We start from the raw sequence: 18,026 nt of genomic DNA on the forward strand, positions 1-18,026 counted from the left end.
TTCTCCCTTGTCAAATACACTACCTCTCTGCCAAATTTCGATTGAATCCGTCCACAACTTTTTTAGATATCTTATTCACAGACACACAGACAAACAAACAAGAAATATGTTGTGCATAGCATCATACTTGCGAAATCCCTAAAATACGTTGTTGGCATGTGATGACCTCAAAAATAGTTGGGGGTTGAATTTAGTGACCAGATGTGCAAATCTTCTTAAAATTTCAAGTCAATCAGATGAAAATTGTGGATTTTAGAAATTTGGCCTATGTTGACCTTTTGGCCAATGTTGACCTCAAAAGTAGTTTGTGGTTGAATTCAGTGACCAGATATTCAAATCCTCTTCAAATTTCAAATCAATCGGATGAAAATTGAGGATTTTAGAAACTTGTCCGATGTTGACCTTTTGGCCAAGGTTGACCTCAAAAATACATGGTGGTTGAATTCAGTGACCAGATATTCAAATCCTCTTAAAATTTCAAGTCAATCAGATGAAAATTTAGGATTTTCGAAATTTGGCCTATGTTGACCTTTTGGCTGAGGTTGACCTCAAAAATACTTGGTGGTTGAATTCAGTGACCAGATATTCAAATCCTCTTAAAATTTCAAGTCAATCTTAGGAAAATTGAGCATTTTAGAAATTTGGCCTATGTTGACTTTTTGACGCCGAAAGGCGCCCTGCTGCGCTGGAGGATATTTATTTATTTGGCATGTGGGCGGTGTACTTTGAATGTATCTGGAATTGTTTTTTTTTTGTTGTTTTTTTTTGTCGTACACAGATTTTGATGAATGCAAAAACTCCAAACATAACTGCCACCATTTTTGTACAAACATTTTTGGAACGTATGAATGCAGCTGTCGAAGGGGTTATTCTTTGGACCCACGAGACAAAAAAACATGCCGTGGTAAGTACGCAATTTATTCATAAACTTCAGCATGGTGCTGTAACCGAAACGAGTTCCCCAACTCCAGTCAAACCCGGTTTGGTTGGCAAATCGGATATTTTTTATATTTTTGTCACATGCTATTGAATAATTTCAGTATTTTGCAAGTGTGTGCGGTAGAAATGTGCGTTGTCTTTGACATGTTCTGTTAGGAAGGGGCTTGCTTACTGCTCACCAAAAGGGCTCTCTCTGTTAGGAAAGGGCTCTCTCTGTTAGGAAAGGGCTCTCTTAATTCAAGCACTCTCTGCAAGCACTTCAAGTCCATCGGAACAAAGTGTGAAGCACCATCAATATGGCGGCCTCTGATGTAAACAATGCTAACGTGGTACTCGGACAAATGCTGTCTGGGCCGTTATTTTTAGTTTTGTTTGATCATCTTGTGACGACAACTTCTCCAAATGAATTGATTGTGTGAGCAGCAGCTATAGACAGTACTACATGGCTAGGAAAAGGAAGACAAATAAATGCTGAGTCAGAAGGGGGAGCCCCTCCCCAGCCAAACGTATCTATGGATCTACCACTGTGCATTTTGGGGGGTGAGGTGGCTGGAGCGGGTTCTGCATGTTTGTAAATTTTAAATAATTAGAATGAAAGTAGAAGTGACAATAAAAGTATGAACTGCACATGTCAATAATGTCCTCTGTGACAGTGTGATTGAAGAAATAGCCACCAATCGTTTTGAATCCGAGCCTGGTGTTGGCTTAGCGGTTAGGGTGCCGGCTTGGGACCCTAGGATCCTGGGTTCGAATCCCGGTCGATCGCTGAATTAACGCCAGGGGAGTTGACTCAGCCTGTCATCCTTCCGAGGTCAGCAAATTGAGTACCAGCTTGCTGGGATGAATGATCACAGTGTGTACCCCGATTTAGAATAGGTACACCGTATCCCTGCACATCGTAAGAGCGTGACCAAGGGTTGGCGTCAGGAAGGGCATCCGGCCATAAAAAAAAAACATTGCCTCAAACAGGGAACCATGATTGTCACGGGGCCCGCAAGGCTAACCCCTGCTCTAGCGGGGAAAATGGCCTTAAAACGATCATTCATTCATTCATATTCATATGGCGACCATTTTTGGGTGTGTTCCGTTAGCAAACAGCTCGCTTACCGCTTGCCAAGCACCTCTCTTGATCACATTCACTGCTTGTCAAGTGGCTTAAAAAGCAGTTGATACAGAACAGCTGGCTTGGCAAGCGATAGCAACCTGAGTTTGAATGGAACACACCCCTTATGAGCATGTGTCTCATGGTGTGGTCGCTCTGGGTTAACTCTGATTATAGTCCATGGGCCAGAGGGGCCTACCGTGCATCCCCCCTATGATCCTCCTTCTTGGGTGTCATTTTGTTTATTGGTATCTCCCCTAATGGAAAAAAGATGTTAACAAGAAAAAAAACTCACTTGGTCTATGTTTTTTAACTCCCTATTTCGATCGTTGTCAAAATGACGTTTTTTCACAGATTTCCCTATTTATTGGGATCCGTGAATTTTGTACTTGCAACTGAGGCTTCTTCTCCGTAAAGATATGTCCAAATTGGACTAAATTTGGACCATGTTAGCATTAACTTTATCACAATCAACAGACAAAATGTTATGGACATAGTTGTTTGTCTTCATTTATTAATGACGTCACATAATTTGCATATCATGGCACATGCGATTTTCTATACACATCACAACAGAATGAGATAATGATTATTGCACCAGATTAATGTACTGATGAAGAAATATTAAGGTGATTCCCATGATATGGCTGTGTCATGTTTTAAGAGTCATGATGGCATCTGGGCAAAATGGTTAAAATTGTAATTATGTCATGAAATGGAAATTGTGCAAACTAAATGATAAATCTTCAACACAATGTCATCTAAGTCAGATGTAGTCTTCAGCACTGATATGTACAAGCCCGACTCAGTAAAGTCAAGTGAACGGACACGACGTGGGTGTGCGGAAAAGAGAATGATCAAAGGAGGAAATACCAAAAGGCCGGCTGATTGGAAGCAGTTCTTGACTAATGATGAGAACAAGAATCAGCTCATTGAACTTCTTCTTGATGTATGGAGTGAGCATGACATGGCAAAGAAGCTGCATGGAAGAAAAGTGATCTTCATTCGTGAAGGAGAAGCCCACCTTCTTACCTCTCAGAATGGGAAACAAACATTGCAGTCTGAGATTCAATCCCTGAAGTCAAACCAGGAAGAAACTGACTCGCGCATGATCCTGTACTGCAACGATGGCAAAGAGCAGGGGTATGATCATGTACAAGTCAAAAGCCCGGACAGTGATATCTTTTTCATATTACTTCATTATGCCTACCATATTCCAGACTTCAGAGTGCTTTTTGACACAGGAAGAGGCAACAAGCAAAGGCTAATATATGTCACCCATTTTGCAAAGCAGTCCTCCTCTGAATACTGCTCAGCTTTACTTGGACTACATGCTTTCTCAGTCTGTGATTCAACAAGTGCCTTCAAAGGAATTGGCAAAGTCAAGCCAATCAAACTGTTGCAGCAGTCTACCAAATTTGTTAAACCTCTGTCAGACCTTGGGGAATCCTGGACTGTCTCATGTGAATTAATTTCTAAACTTGAGGAATTCACTTGTGCACTATATAGCAAATCACGGTTCACAGACATTGATGAAGTTCGCTTCATCATGATGAAGGAGAAGTGCAAAGGAGATGCAGAGGAACTCAGTAGTTCTGCTCATGTTGATCTATCCTCATTCCCACCATGTAAGAACAGTCTTGAACAACATATCCGCAGGGTGAATTACCAGGTAGCAATATGGAAGAGGGCTCATGAATTCAACCCTGCCATTCCAGCACCAACAGATGGTCATGGCTGGACAAAGAATGGAGACAGGTTGGAACCACTGTGGACAACTAATGATATCCTACCACCTAGGCTTGTTGATGTTCTTGTATCAGTGGAAGAGGAACCAAGTGATGACGAGTACGATTCAGAAGATGATGATGATCAGTGCTATGGATCAAATCATGACACAGATAGTGAAGATGAAATTTAAAGAAACTTTAATCATGGTTTTTGTTCTTTCTGTTTATTTCTGTTTCAACTTTTAAAATTGGTAATCAAGTGAACAAACATTTATTTGCATCCAATTTTAATAGTTGATTTAAGTGACGGTTTGATCCTGCTGTCAGAAACCAGTTGTTATACATCTTCTTTTGTAGGTGGCAGGTTAGGGTTAGGGTTAGGGTTAACCCTAAATGCATGTAACTATTACAAGTATGGTTAAAACACACACAAAAATCTGATGTTAGATTTATTTTTGTTTTATGAGAGCGAATTTTTCAGGACGATAGGAATCAAGTATGACGTCCCAACTTTACTCCTTCTGTTTATGTAACCTAGTCTTTTAACCAGAATAATGCCTGTATAAGTAACAGTATGCATATTCAATAGAAGCGATGGTTTTTATTATTTCTGTTGAAGCATCATACATGTAATATTCAAGATTCATTTCCTCTGTTTCTTGTGATAAAATATTTGTACAACTAAGAATTGTGAACTAAAAACAATTATTCAAAACAAAAGTAGTTAACAGTTTACATTATCAAATTATTGTATTCAAGAATTACGAAGTTTGGGTGTTAAACAGTGTAATTGTTTGTTATTCCGTTTAAACTGAACATAAGGAACCGTGTGTAAGGTTCATCGCACAAAGAGTACCCGAGGGATATTTTGAATACTTTGAATCGCAGTGTGATTAGATTTTGTGACCATTTTACATACAATTGTCTTTTTTCCTGTGTGCTATTTATTACCTCAAATTTAAGACTACTTTGTACACTTTGTACAAAAAGAGATGACTTAGACATCATGTCACTATTGCACTCAATAGTGTTCATGAATGTGGTAAAAAGAAAAAGATGTAGAAATCTATCACATAAAACTATTTGCCATTAAAGCTTTGGTTGCTTTAATCATTGTTGTAATGTATCTAACTGGAATTATGTAACCATAAACGCTTACATTCATTAAGAGGAACACATAATATATGCTAAACTGTTATGTCATCTAACATGTACCATGATATGCAAATTATGTGACATTAATAAATGAAGACAAAAACCGATATCGATAACATTTTGTCTGTTGATTGTGATAAAGTTAATGCTAACATGGTCTAAATTTAGTCCAATTTGGACTCTACGGAAAGAGAGCCTCAGTTGCAAGTACAAAATTCACGGACCCCAAGAAATAGGGCAATCTGTGAAAAAACATCATTTTGACATAGATCGAAATAGGGAGTTAAAAAACATAGACCAAATGAGTTTTTTTTCTTGTTGACATCTTTTTTCCATTCGGGGAGATACCAATAAACAAAATGACACCCAAGAAGGAGGATCATAGGGGAGGTGCACGGTAGGCCCCTCTGGCCCACGGACTATTAGCTGTGGATGTGGTGTTTGGGACTGTGGTTGTTGTTGTTGTTGTTGTTGTTGTGGTGTGTACTCCTTCCATGTACTTTTGTATATTTTTCCATTGTATCGAGAAATATTATTATATATAATTTTGTGTACTCCTGTGTCTTTCTAAAGGGTTACTGGTTTGGTGGAATAACAAATGTTTTTGTTTGTACCACTGCATGAAGAAACCATGAGCACTTCTTCTTCAAAACTGGACAGAGGTTTTTTTAAACAGACAACCTTGTGATTAAACGAACATGTTTTTTCCAAGTAAATTCATGATTAGCTTTTCAACCTATTAAATTGATTATGATAAACCCTCAACATCCCATGAATACTGATACTAAGGATTTATGGAGTTGTGGGAAAAAGGAGGATACGTTCCAACACTAAAATAACCATATTTCAGAAAGAATAAATGATATAAAATTGCAATAAGCATGTAATTTATAAATTTATTTATAAAGAAGCAGGAGAGAGAATTTTTGTTTGCTTCATTTGCCAGTAAATGAGCAGGAATATGATATTTCATAAAGGAAAAGAAACTCTGGGCTGAGTCAGTTGGACAATGCCACGTGGCCCAGCTTGGTCTTGTCCATTTTCTCCAGTGTAAAACAGGCATCGCAGTGAGGTGTGAGCTTAGTGATGAGGTCACAACGTGCATTGCTTCGAGACCCAATGTTTATGTGCTATATCATTCGCATTTTAAGAGGTCGAGTGAAAATATTACGAATCAAATGACAAATAAATGATTGAAGTTATTTTTCATTGTACTGCAGTTGTATTGTGATGTTTTGTATTATTCAGATAACAATGAATGTAACACCAAGTCGCTCTGTAACAATGGAGGAAAGTGCAGCAACACATTGGGCAGCTATGAATGCAAATGTGCATCTGGGTGGAAAGGAAAGCATTGTGATGAAGGTAAGATTTGTTATAATTTCCATAATAATAAAAATAATCTGTATTTTATCGAGATACATATCGCATTTTGAATATTGCCAGAAGTCAGAATCACAAATTTCAGTCATTTATATCTGTGGAATAAATTGATGAGATATCTTTGTTTTCTATTTTTTTCAAGGCCATAATAATTCATGATTAAGACATGTTACATCAATGAATCACAAATTAACTGTTTACATCAGTTTTTAAAAGGTGGATTTTACCTGAGAATATGCATTATGTATTGTCTTGCGGGGTCTCTTAATAAATCGTTTTTATCCCCTGCCAGATGTGAATGAGTGCAAGTCAAGCCCTTGTGAGAATAATGGAAACTGTAAAAACACTGATGGGTCATTTGAATGCGCGTGCATTGAAGGATACACGGGCAAGCGTTGTGGTCAAGGTGAGTTCACACAAGTGCATGCAGACCCACCAGAACCCTCCTTATGTTGTATGTTTTGCCAAACACCCTTTTTCCTCAACTAAAAATTTAAACAACAAGAGTTAAAATTTATAACAAGCAATTAATTTGAACAAAATTACAGAATTGATTCATACATCTTGGTCATTTAATACATTCAACTGTCACAAGAAAACAAACATGAGAGGGGATAAATGGGCCCAGATGCAGATGTATGAATTTACATGAAATTATTATGAAAGGAAAATTATTGAAGAAATCTTTTATTTTGTGGGGAAATACACCTGTACCTTGGATATGTGAAACAAGTGATTTAAATCGGAACCGTAACGTGACCTTGTTTTTTCAAAGTATTTTCCATGAATATAAAATAATTCAAAAATTATCCAAGAACAATCTTTTATATCCCAATATTATCATTAATGTGCTATTATATTAATTTTATAAAAGCACTTGAAATAGATTGTTTTGTAAATTGTGAAATGAAACAGCATGGCTTTAAAGGCAGCATTTTGCATCCCTACTAAACCATGTAGACATTTAATTGATGTGCCATCTGGGTTTATTTAATTCAAAAATAGAAAGATTGTATTTCTCCAGGAACTGGTTTTGCATCCAAGTACCCAACACTGGATTATTGATCACTCTATCAATCAATCAAATTGGTTTCTTATTTCGCTCTTGCATTTCTCTATATGGGGTGGCTGCAAGAATATTAAAAGGCAACAAATTCCACCCAAAGTTTATGGAATCATATAGACAGTGTTTTTTGATGACTTGAGTAAAATTTAAATCGACAACCTCTAAAATGCTGGTTCAATGTCCTTATCACTTGGCTATTGCACCCACATTAATCATCATGTTCATTGGCATATTTGAGCCTGAAGGCAATTGAAAGTTTTGGTGTCGACCAAAGTCAGAGGCAACCCAAAGACTTCCAGCACTTGGGTAGGGATGGCATGCCGCCGCTATTCCCTGATGAACTGTTGTTGATCTCTTACCTCCAGCAAGCCTGTACTCATTTACTGATCTTTAAAGGATGACAGGCTGAGTCTACATGTTTGGTGTTATTTTGGCACAGATGGGGCTTGAATTCAGGACCCTAAATATCCTAAGCCAACTACCTTAACCAACTTGAAGGTAAAATGTGAAATGAATAAATAAGACTCGAGCATCAATCCGCAGAAGGAAAAGTGTGTGCAAATTGAAATAAACTTTTGTTTCCCTTCCTCTTTACAAGAGGGGTTGAAATTTTCTGTTTTGGCATTTGTATCTGCTGGTGTAATGATTGCTTTCATAGTGTTGAGTAACACTTAACTGATTGGCATAAAACCAAATATCTTTATTTCAGAAATACCAGATTTGATCTGAAATGCAATATTCGCTTCCAAATTGGACTGAATGACCCTTGGAAATTCACAGTGCCAGAAACCACTGTGATAATTCACATTATGATGAAATAGCAAGTTAAAGTTGAATGTCGCCGATGCAAGGAAACCTGACAGATTGGTGTCATCTGCTTTTGACTTTGTCTCATTGCTATTTATTGATCAAAATGCAAAAAATTATCGTCATTGTGCTGTGCTGATGAGGCCTAAAACTTTGACCATTCTTTTGTTGGAAGAGTTTGTTTTACTGCACCTCATGCTTGTGAATTGAATCTTTTTCCTCCCTACCCCACAGTTATTGACAATTGTGCAAGTATCTCGTGCGGTACAAATGGTAGCTGTGTCAATCAGCTCCGAAGCCACTACTGTGATTGTGACGAAGGCTGGAGCGGGGAAAACTGTAATCAGAGTAAGTGATTTAATATTTGAATGTGATTCGAGATGTAAACGACAAGATATTTACCATGTGTTTGAAACGTTTATTTAACAAAAAGTCACAAGAATGGTTTCAAACACTTTCTTCACTCCATAATCTGGCACCATTCTATGAGTGGTGATTTGGGATAGACTGCTTCGAGGATAAGGCCATCAAAGCACAATGAACACAGTTAATGCACATGAAGACAGATCAGGATTTCGCTGGCTGCGGCAATGAAGGTTTAACCGTTTTTTTAATTTTACAACAATTTCAGCCTTTTAACAAAATCATTTTCCTTATTATTTTTCCGGAGGATACAATGTTCATTTGATTTCAATGACAGGGGCTTTAACTCAGAACCCTGAGATCTCAAGGCAGCCACATTGACCATTAAGCCAGCAACAGAGTGGAACAATTCATGAGAATATGTGTAAAACCAATAAAACAAATTGTGGAAACTTCATTAATATTATTTGACTCACGTCACACAACAATTGGTATTTAAACCTAAAACTTTCTAGTGTGTGCCTACACTGATGAGACGTGGAGTTTGGAATAGTAGGGTAACGCTGTTACATTTCAGGAAGGTAATACTTTAAGGGAATGAGAAGAGAGTTAGATGCTCTTGGTTGGACAAAGTTAACCAATGGGCAATCGGTATCAAATAAATGGGCAACCATCAAGGAGGTGCAATTTGTAGGGTGCAAAGTAGGTAACTTCCAGTGAGGTGTGGAGGTGCAGGCAGAAAGAGACCAGGGTGTATGAACAGGGAGAGAAGCAGTTATTAAGGCTAAGCTGAGGTATTCATCAAGTATAAAATGACAGGAATAGAGTCTGACTCACATAGGCGTCTAATAAAGAAAATAACTCGCAAAGGCAAAAGAGAATATTAAAATATCATGGGCAAAAATATTAAACATAACAGCAAGGCATTCTTTAAGGTTATAATAGGTAACTAAAAGGTTAATTAAGTGTGGGGCCCTCAAGAAATAGCACTGGAGATTTGGTTGTTGTTGATGTTGTTGTTGTATAGTCCTGGGCAGTTCTCTCGGACAAGCCCATGTTATCACCGATCATCAGGCTGATCTCCCAGGAGCGACGCAGAGATCCCTCACATCCAGGATGGTGTATTCCGCCTTCACGAAGTCAGGGCCACGACAGAGTTAAAGAGAAAGAGTAGAGAAGAGAAGACAGAGACAAGATGGAAATGGCCGGTCCATGGGGACCGATCGTCACTCTGACCATGACTGCGCTGCCATGAGAAATCCGGGCAGCAGGAAAGAATGGGGAAGATTTGGTCCCCAATTTTTATTGGGGGTGGTTGGGGGGGGGAGGTGGGTGGGCGTTAATAACCACGGCAAAGAGGCATCCCGGATAGTTGAAGAATTAGTGGCAGCCATAGGTAAAGCTCGTGCGGTTTTAGGTTTTATTTGTAGGGTGATAAAATATGAAGCAAAATAGCTGGAGTTAACTCTACTAGGGCATGCCCGTACTATATATATCTAAAATTATATCCCCCCCCCCCCTCTATTTACATGAAATGGTTTGGTCCATTCGCAAAGCCAAAGCGAACGGCTTGCGAGTACGGTGACAACCCCCCCCCCCCCCCCCCCCTCTATTTACATGAAATGGTTTGGTCCAAAGCGAACTGCTTGCGAGTACGGTGACAATCCCCCCCCTCTATTTACATGAAATGGTTTGGTCTAAAGCGAACGGCTTGCGAGTACGGTGACAATCCCCCCCCTCTATTTACATGAAATGGTTTGGTCCAAAGCGAACGGCTTGCGGAGTTTGGTAAAGAAATCGCCATAGCGTGCACAAACGCGCAGGAAAGCGAAAGAATCGCAAATTAGTTTTAATTAGTTTTAAAACATAGTTTAACGCCAACATAGCGGCAACATAGTTTGCCAACGTGAAATAAATGAATACGCTCTCAAATGTGCCGTCCGAGGCAGAGTCTGTTCGGCACGTTCAGCACACGTGATAGCTCGCTGCTCTCTGATTGGTTGAATCGTTTTTTGGACATAGCTCGGTAACTACTTCTCCGATTAATATGAAACCTTGAAAAGGCACATCCTCGGGTCCCCAGCAATATACCTGGCAAGTTTAAAGTATATCGGACCCGTGGTTGTCGAGAAACAGCGGTCACAGACAAACAAACATACACACAGAGATTACTGGCATTATAGATAGATACAGGAATTTAGTGAGGCCTCATCTGTAATATTGTGTACAGTTTTGGTCATCACATCTGAGGAAGGATATAGTTGCCATAGAGAGGATTCTGCATAGAACAACTACATTGCTCCCATACACAGCTAGACAAAGCTAGGAGGAGTGACTAAAACACACATTACCTTTTACATTAGAATGGAGGTGATTGCAAGGGTATTTGATAAAGATGTTTCGGGGTGTTTGATGGAATTATGGACACTAGGACGTGCCCGTACGTGGGTGCCCGTACGTGCGTGCAAAAAAGCATGCGTGGAAACAACAACAACAAAAAAAAACTTTGAAACCACGTGGCAGTAACGACAACAGAACCCCCCCCCCCCTCTATTTACATGAAATGGTTTGGTCCATTCGCAACGACCACAGAACCCCCCCCCCCCCCCCCTCTATTTACATGAAATGGTTTGGTCCAAAGCGAACGGCTTGCGGAGTTTGGTAAAGAAATCGCCATAGCTCGGTAACTACTTCTCCGATTAATATGAAACCTTGAAAAGGCACATCCTCGGGTCCCCAGCAATATACCTGGCAAGTTTCAAGTATATCGGACCGGTAGTTGTCGAGAAACAGCGGTCACAGACAAACACACACACACACACAGTCACACACACACACAGACACACACACACACACAGAGATTACTGGAATTACAGATAGATAGACAAATAAGTGCAGAATATTTTTTGAGCAGAATGGGCACTGAGAGGGCAAGTGCTGCCAGTTTAAGAATAAAGAGGAGAGTTAGGACAGTAGTAAGGCAGGGTCTTTCACTAAGAGAGTTGTGAATGCATAGAATGATGTCTCCACAAAGATAGTGACAATAAAGTTAGTAGATAGTTTGAAATTGAGATGGATAAGTGGTGGTTCGTGTGCAACCTGCGGCTGCTGGTTGCATCATTTTCTGGGAGAGGAGATGCCGCTGATGTCATGCCTCTCTGTAACCAGTCATCTGGTACTCATTTTTGCCGTCATCAGAAGGATGACAGGCTGAGTCAACCCACCTGGTGTTAATTCAACGGCATGACAGGGGTTTTGAACTCAGGACCGTAGGATCTCAAGTCAGACCACCTTCGCCATTAAGTCAACCCCAGGCTGAGTTGGATGAGTATCTGGAAGCGGTAGGTAGTTGGGGGGAGGAGGGTACTAAGGTTTTGGCAGGTTGTGCAGGCTTCATGGAACTATTGAGCTCTTCCTACATTGAAGTTCCTTGTAAATCCTTGTAAATCTTGATTTGGGAAGAGCGCTAAGACCACATGCTTCTCCAAACTGCACGCACATTGATGAAACAGATGCACAACATTAGACCTTTTCTAAGTATTAATTTTTTTAAATCATGGACAAGGATTAAAATGTACTTTTTCTAGCTACATCTGCTTTTTACAAGTACCATTTGACTTCTCAACTGACCATATGACCCTTTGTGTTGATCATTGCAGATCGTGATGATTGTGTTGGTATAAACTGCCAACACGGCAGCACATGCGTGGATCTGATAAACATTTTCGATTGTAACTGCGCTTCTGGATACAGCGGAACATATTGTCAAATCAGTGAGTACTTGGACTGTCCTGTTTAATTGTCTAATCAGTGAGTACTTGGACTGTCCTGTTTAATTGTCTAATCAGTGAGTACTTGGGTTGTCCTGTTTAATTGTCTAATCAGTGAGTACCTGGACTGTCCTGTTTAATTGTCTAATCAGTGAGTACTTGGACTGTCCTGTTTAATTGTCTAATCAGTGAGTACTTGGACTGTCCTGTTTCATTGTCTAATCAGTGAGTACTTGGACTGTCCTGTTTAATTGTCTAATCAGTGAGTACTTGGACTGTCCTGTTTAATTGTCTAATCAGTGAGTACTTGGATGTCCTGTTTAATTGTCCAATCAGTGAGAACTTGGACTGTCCTGTTTAATTGTTTAAACATCTTCAGCTTAATTTTTATTTTTCATGCACTTTGAAGAATCATCCTTGGTTCGAGATATCGAAAAAAATATTGTATTTCCCGAAAGAAATGGCATGGTGATTATGAATGGTGTACGTTGTGCATTTACCTTCTGCAGATATTGATGACTGCTTGTCAAACCCTTGCGACAATGGCGGAACTTGCCTCGATGGCATCAATCAGTTCCGTTGTATTTGTGCACCTGGCTGGACTGGAAGCTTATGCAAACAAGGTGTGTGTGTGTACATGATTTCTGTAAAAATACCCACTTTTTCATACCATTCATCAATTACTACAACAAAACTCACGATGAGTGAAGAGTTATACAATTTTACAAGGTACATCTCAACAGTGATGCCTAAGATGGTCACACACCATTGTGTTCGTCAACGCCATTAACTATTGTGTCCTCAACATAGCTGTGTTGCTTCAATAATATTGACAGGAATGGACAATTTGGAAAATTATGGAATGTAAACTGAAGTTTTTCAATTACTATATCTATTTTGCAATGGTAAGTAAGGGGGCAGGTGTGAGAGTTATTATTTATTAATTTATGCTGATCTACTCTCTGTCGCTCCATTCCTCATCCCTCAGATCGGCAGTCCACAGGCTCCTCACTCTCTGCAGACCTGGACAAAATCACAGTCTGGTCAAACAAGTGGAACATGTCTTTCAATCCTGACAAATATCACACTCTCACTTTGTCTGTCCGTAAAGACAGACGGGACAACCCTCCCATCTACTTTCTCAACAATCCTCTCCAAGAAGTTCTGTCGCTCAAGCTTTCGGGTCTCACTATCTGCCATGATCTTTCCTGGGAAAACCACATTTCCAAGCTGGCCTCCAAAGACAGTCACCGACTGGGCATCCTCCGTCGTGCGAAGTCTTTTCTGGGCACACCTGAGCTCCTCACCACATACAAGGCTTTCATCCGCAGCTCAATGGAATACTGTTCCCCCCTCTGGGCTGGTGCTCCTGCCTCACACCTGGCTCGGCTTCACGCTGTTGAAACCAAATCTTTCAGAATCATTGGAATCTCCCTCTATGAAGCTAACTCCGAAGGCCTTTCACTTACTCACCGCAGGCAGGTTGGTGATCTTTCTGTCTTCTACCGACTCCTCTCCGGCCTTGCTCCCCCAGCTCTCTCTGGGCTCTGTCCCCCCAATATTCCTTCAGGTCGCACAAGATCTGCTTGCAACCCTCTCATGGTTAAACTGCCGAAATCTCGGCTCTCTACTCACCTTCACTCTTTCAATTCCTCTTTTCTCCCGCCTCTGGAACAAACTCCCCCACTCTCTTCAATCCCTCTCCTCCCTCCAGGTCTTTAAAACAGCTGCTCACCACCATCTCTTATCTTCCCCCATCCAAAACCTTCATCTTTTCTACCCCCCCTAATTCAGCCCAGATCCACTTTTTTTTACATTCCAACCTCTTTCCTGGAAGTCCTTGCAGTGTCCATGTGTTTTATACTTCTCCCACCCCCCCCCCCCCTTCCCACGCCTCCTCCCCCCAAGCCCTCTCCCTCCCACAGATCTCTCGATGTCCCTGCTCTCAAATGTTGTGTTTGTGTCCTTACCCCCTCTCTCCCCATCTTCCATCTTGTCTACTGCTCCCCTTATTATATGTTTTTGTGTCGGTTTGACTTTTTTTGTGTTTAATGTTACATCTTTCATGAGCCTCGATCTTGTATACAAAAATAAATAAATATCTGAAGCTCATGGTGGAGCAGCGACACAATTGGCACCAAGGAAGAAGATATCAGGATGTTTCCATGTGAATTTACAAGGACACTGATGTACAGTGGACAAACACACATGGTGTATGTGAATTTAACCTGGGTTCACCAAATCAAATTTTACAAGGGAATCTGGGAAACAGCGCCAACTCAGTGTTCTCATTTGGGATGACCTGAGTACAGATCTTTTTAAATAGTCTCTAAAGCTCTTGGTCTTGATGATATATGACCTGCAGAATGAAGATCAATTCGGAGACGAGCAAATATTTAATGATTTTCGAGGACATTCTGAAACAATGGATAAATCAACAGAGCATCCGTGATTTGAAGCAGGAGATGCGAGTTTCATTGGATTTTTGCGAAGATCGAAAGGCCCAATAGGCGAGCACAAATTTAAACTTTGTTTTTGTGATTTCAATTGAGCAGCCCCAAAATTATTCGATATATTTGAGAAAATAAACTTTCACACTTCTGTTGCCAACCTTCAAGCTCTTAAAGCATTTTTAAATGACAGAGTTGCTCATTTTATTGTCTCAATTTATGATGCAACATTGTGGAGCAGGTCAACTTTGATCATCAGGATGTCTGAATCAGCAAAAATCTGTCTCTGAACTGGTTTACCCTTCATTTGGTCTCTGGCCTGGTTCATCTGACTCTATAATTGATTTGTGTTCAAGATCTTTCACAAAGCAAACTTGTTCAGCAGCACAGCCGTGTCCTCAGCAAATGATGCTACCCCAGTCAGGTGCGGCCCACAAAAGAAGAAGAAGAAGAATGCTGTATTTTCTAATTTTTTGTCTTTATTACAAGTTAAATTGTATCACTTACTGGGGAGGGACATCCATTGTGTCATCAAAATACAAATTTCTTTAGACATTCCATCTGTATCATCAGCCACGTGGATTAATTGTTTCACAATACAACAAGCATAAGTATCCATCCCCAGTGAGGGTAAATGTGGTAAATGGGGTCAGATGAACGCACGACAGACACCACGATTTGCAATACCGTATTTATAAAATGAGAGCATCTTCTACAAAGGTTAATAGTTTATTTTAATAACCAATATATATTTATCAGAGTAATATTCACTCTAAAATATCACGAAATGTCTTCATATACATTGTGTCTTTATGATCGTTAAACTTTCAAATCTCATTTTCTCTTAGTTTTGAACCTCCATGAATGAATTGTGCTTTCATTTCATAATAAAATAGTTCCTTTGTTTGTGAAGTTATCAATGTATCCACATTGATTTTTCAATAGATTGCCGATCTGAACCAGTCTGAAATATTTCAAAACAAATACCACACTTGCAGCCCCAGACTTTGCGGCATTAACTCCTGTAGCTTTACACTTGTGGTGAACTTGCACATCGAATTACCCAGCAGTAACTACCACTACTACTACTACTACTAATCCGCATGATCAGCTAAGGGGCATAGTGATCCCCCTTTGGGGTGTTGACCCTTTTGCACTTTGTTCCCTTGAGAAAAGGGGGACGCGAGGTTCGTGCAAGAATTTGGTCAAGGTTCAGTTCACCAACTCTTTGTGAAGGATGCCGTGGGATCTTTGACATCTACCAACCGAAGCCTGCAGACGTGATGTCAGTTTAACGTCCACTGAGTGACGGCACACACACGTTGATTAATCACTCTGCATGTAAAACACGAGGATGACAGTTTATTGCTGGGCCCAGATTCAAGCCCAGGCTAGACGGCTTTGGCGCAGGTGTGCGCACCTCTCGGCCCTCCTTCCAGCCATATTCAGTCGTGAAACAGCTCGTAATGAGTGTGTTTCAAGTCAATCGATCCACTGTGGCATCTTTTGTTGCTCGGGTGTGGTGGTGCAGTTCAGTGAGCTGGACAAATGTTGGTGCACATTTTGATACAGGACTATTGATGGCTTTGAGTCTTTGACCAAAAAAATGCATCTTCTTCTTCGGCTTCATCTTCTTCTCATTAATTTGTCTTTCACAAAAAATGCATATATGTTATAAAATCTGAATATCAAAATAGATTAAGCAATAATCTCGTTCTTTTCTTCTGTTTCAAGTGAACTCGTTGACATTCCATGAAAAAAATTCAAACTTGTTCCATCAATATTTTTTATCGTTCATACAATGTTCTATCTGTAGATGTGAACGAATGTGATGCAACCCCCTGTGATGCTGACCGTGCTACTTGTCACAACACCGATGGGTCTTTCACTTGCACGTGCAAAGAAGGTTACCGTGGAAATGGCGTCAACTGCAAAGGTGAATTTCAATTTCTTTATAGCAGGCTCAGCTATTTTTAGCTTAAGCCCAAACAAGTGTGTACATGCATGTAGTAAATTGAGTGGTGGCCCTTGTAAGGAGGATACCACAGTTGCATGCAAAGCATTTTCCTCCCAAGTTTTTCCTGTGCAGTCTAATGTGTGGTTAAAAAGCGATGAGGCACTATTGCTTAAATGACCAAACAAAAAAATAACCAAAATAACGAATAACCAAAGTTTACATACTTTTTGGCAAACCATCCAGACATGCTTTTGCATTTTTTGAAATACCTATTATCCAGTCCACTGCATTTTCGCCACAGTCTTAGATTTTTCGAGAGCTATTTTTGAGCTTTCGAGGGTAAATCCGCCCACCACCCGTGTGTATTTTGAGCCCAGGTGGAGAGGAGATGGGGGCACACAGAAGAGGAGTAGAAGAGCGTAGAATGAAAGGATGGACGGTGTAGCAAGGGGAAAAGAAGAGAAGGGAAGCAGGGGAAGAAGGATGCTGAGAGGGGGTGTGGTGGGGGACAGCTATTAAGGTTTTGGGGTTGGGGGACAGCTCAGAAGGGGCAGGGATATGGGAAGCTGTGAAGAGGTAGGGTGATGGGGAAGCTGGAAGGATGCAGGGTGAAAGGATGATCGGAGGTGGGGCAAAGGGTAGTTTGAAGATGGGTTTGAGGATATTGAGGAATGGGAGGTTTGAGAAGATTGAGTGAGAGGGAGGATCAGAGGTAGTGCGGTGAGTAGCAAAATAGGAAGCGGTGGGGCATGGGGTTGTCGGGAGGAGGCAGGCAATGGAGGCATGTAAAGATGTGTGGTATGGGGTGGAGGGTGCTCAATTGGGGCAGAGAAGGGGTGAGTGTGGGAGGACGTGGGAATTGAGGAGATAATAATGGAATGTAAACTGAAGCAAACTAATACAAGTAGCAGCAAAATTAGTTCAATTAGGATGTATTGAGAATGGGAGGGATAAAGAATGACCAATGGAAAGAAATAACAGGCAGAACGAGTTGGTGGTTATTTGGATTTTAAAGTGATTGTTTGAAGATTTCTATTACGTTTCATAGTGATCATTTGGAGTTTTATAAAACGATTATCTGATTGATGTGTTCTGCTTATTATCACTCTTTATATCACAGTTAAGGAGCCATGAAACATGTTTGTCGCGCAGCATGTGTGACTGATGTGCAAGTTATACCGAGAGCATATTTACCACCAGCAGCAATGATTTGTCTTTGACTTGTCCTATGTGACTCACATCACCATTAAACCTTGATTAACACATATGAAACAGTTGTTCCTTCACAGGTCCATGTTACCATG

The 18,026-nt window shown here is 40.3% G+C and overlaps 1 protein-coding gene across 1 annotated transcript in view; it reads left to right on the top strand.

The window, feature by feature from the left end:
- LOC137425858 (uncharacterized) overlaps positions 1-18,026 on the top strand; it is a 156,146-nt gene that overhangs the window by 18,127 nt on the left and 119,993 nt on the right. The window contains exons 5-11 of the mRNA XM_078775227.1: positions 779-904; positions 6,175-6,291; positions 6,602-6,715; positions 8,417-8,530; positions 12,205-12,318; positions 12,825-12,938; positions 16,582-16,701. Of these exons, the coding sequence (XP_078631353.1) occupies positions 779-904; positions 6,175-6,291; positions 6,602-6,715; positions 8,417-8,530; positions 12,205-12,318; positions 12,825-12,938; positions 16,582-16,701 (819 nt within the window). The remainder of the gene's footprint in view (positions 1-778; positions 905-6,174; positions 6,292-6,601; positions 6,716-8,416; positions 8,531-12,204; positions 12,319-12,824; positions 12,939-16,581; positions 16,702-18,026) is intronic.

This window comes from Myxine glutinosa, chromosome 4, assembly GCF_964187855.1.
Source record: "Myxine glutinosa chromosome 4, kmMyxGlut1.1, whole genome shotgun sequence".
NCBI lineage: Eukaryota > Metazoa > Chordata > Myxini > Myxiniformes > Myxinidae > Myxine > Myxine glutinosa.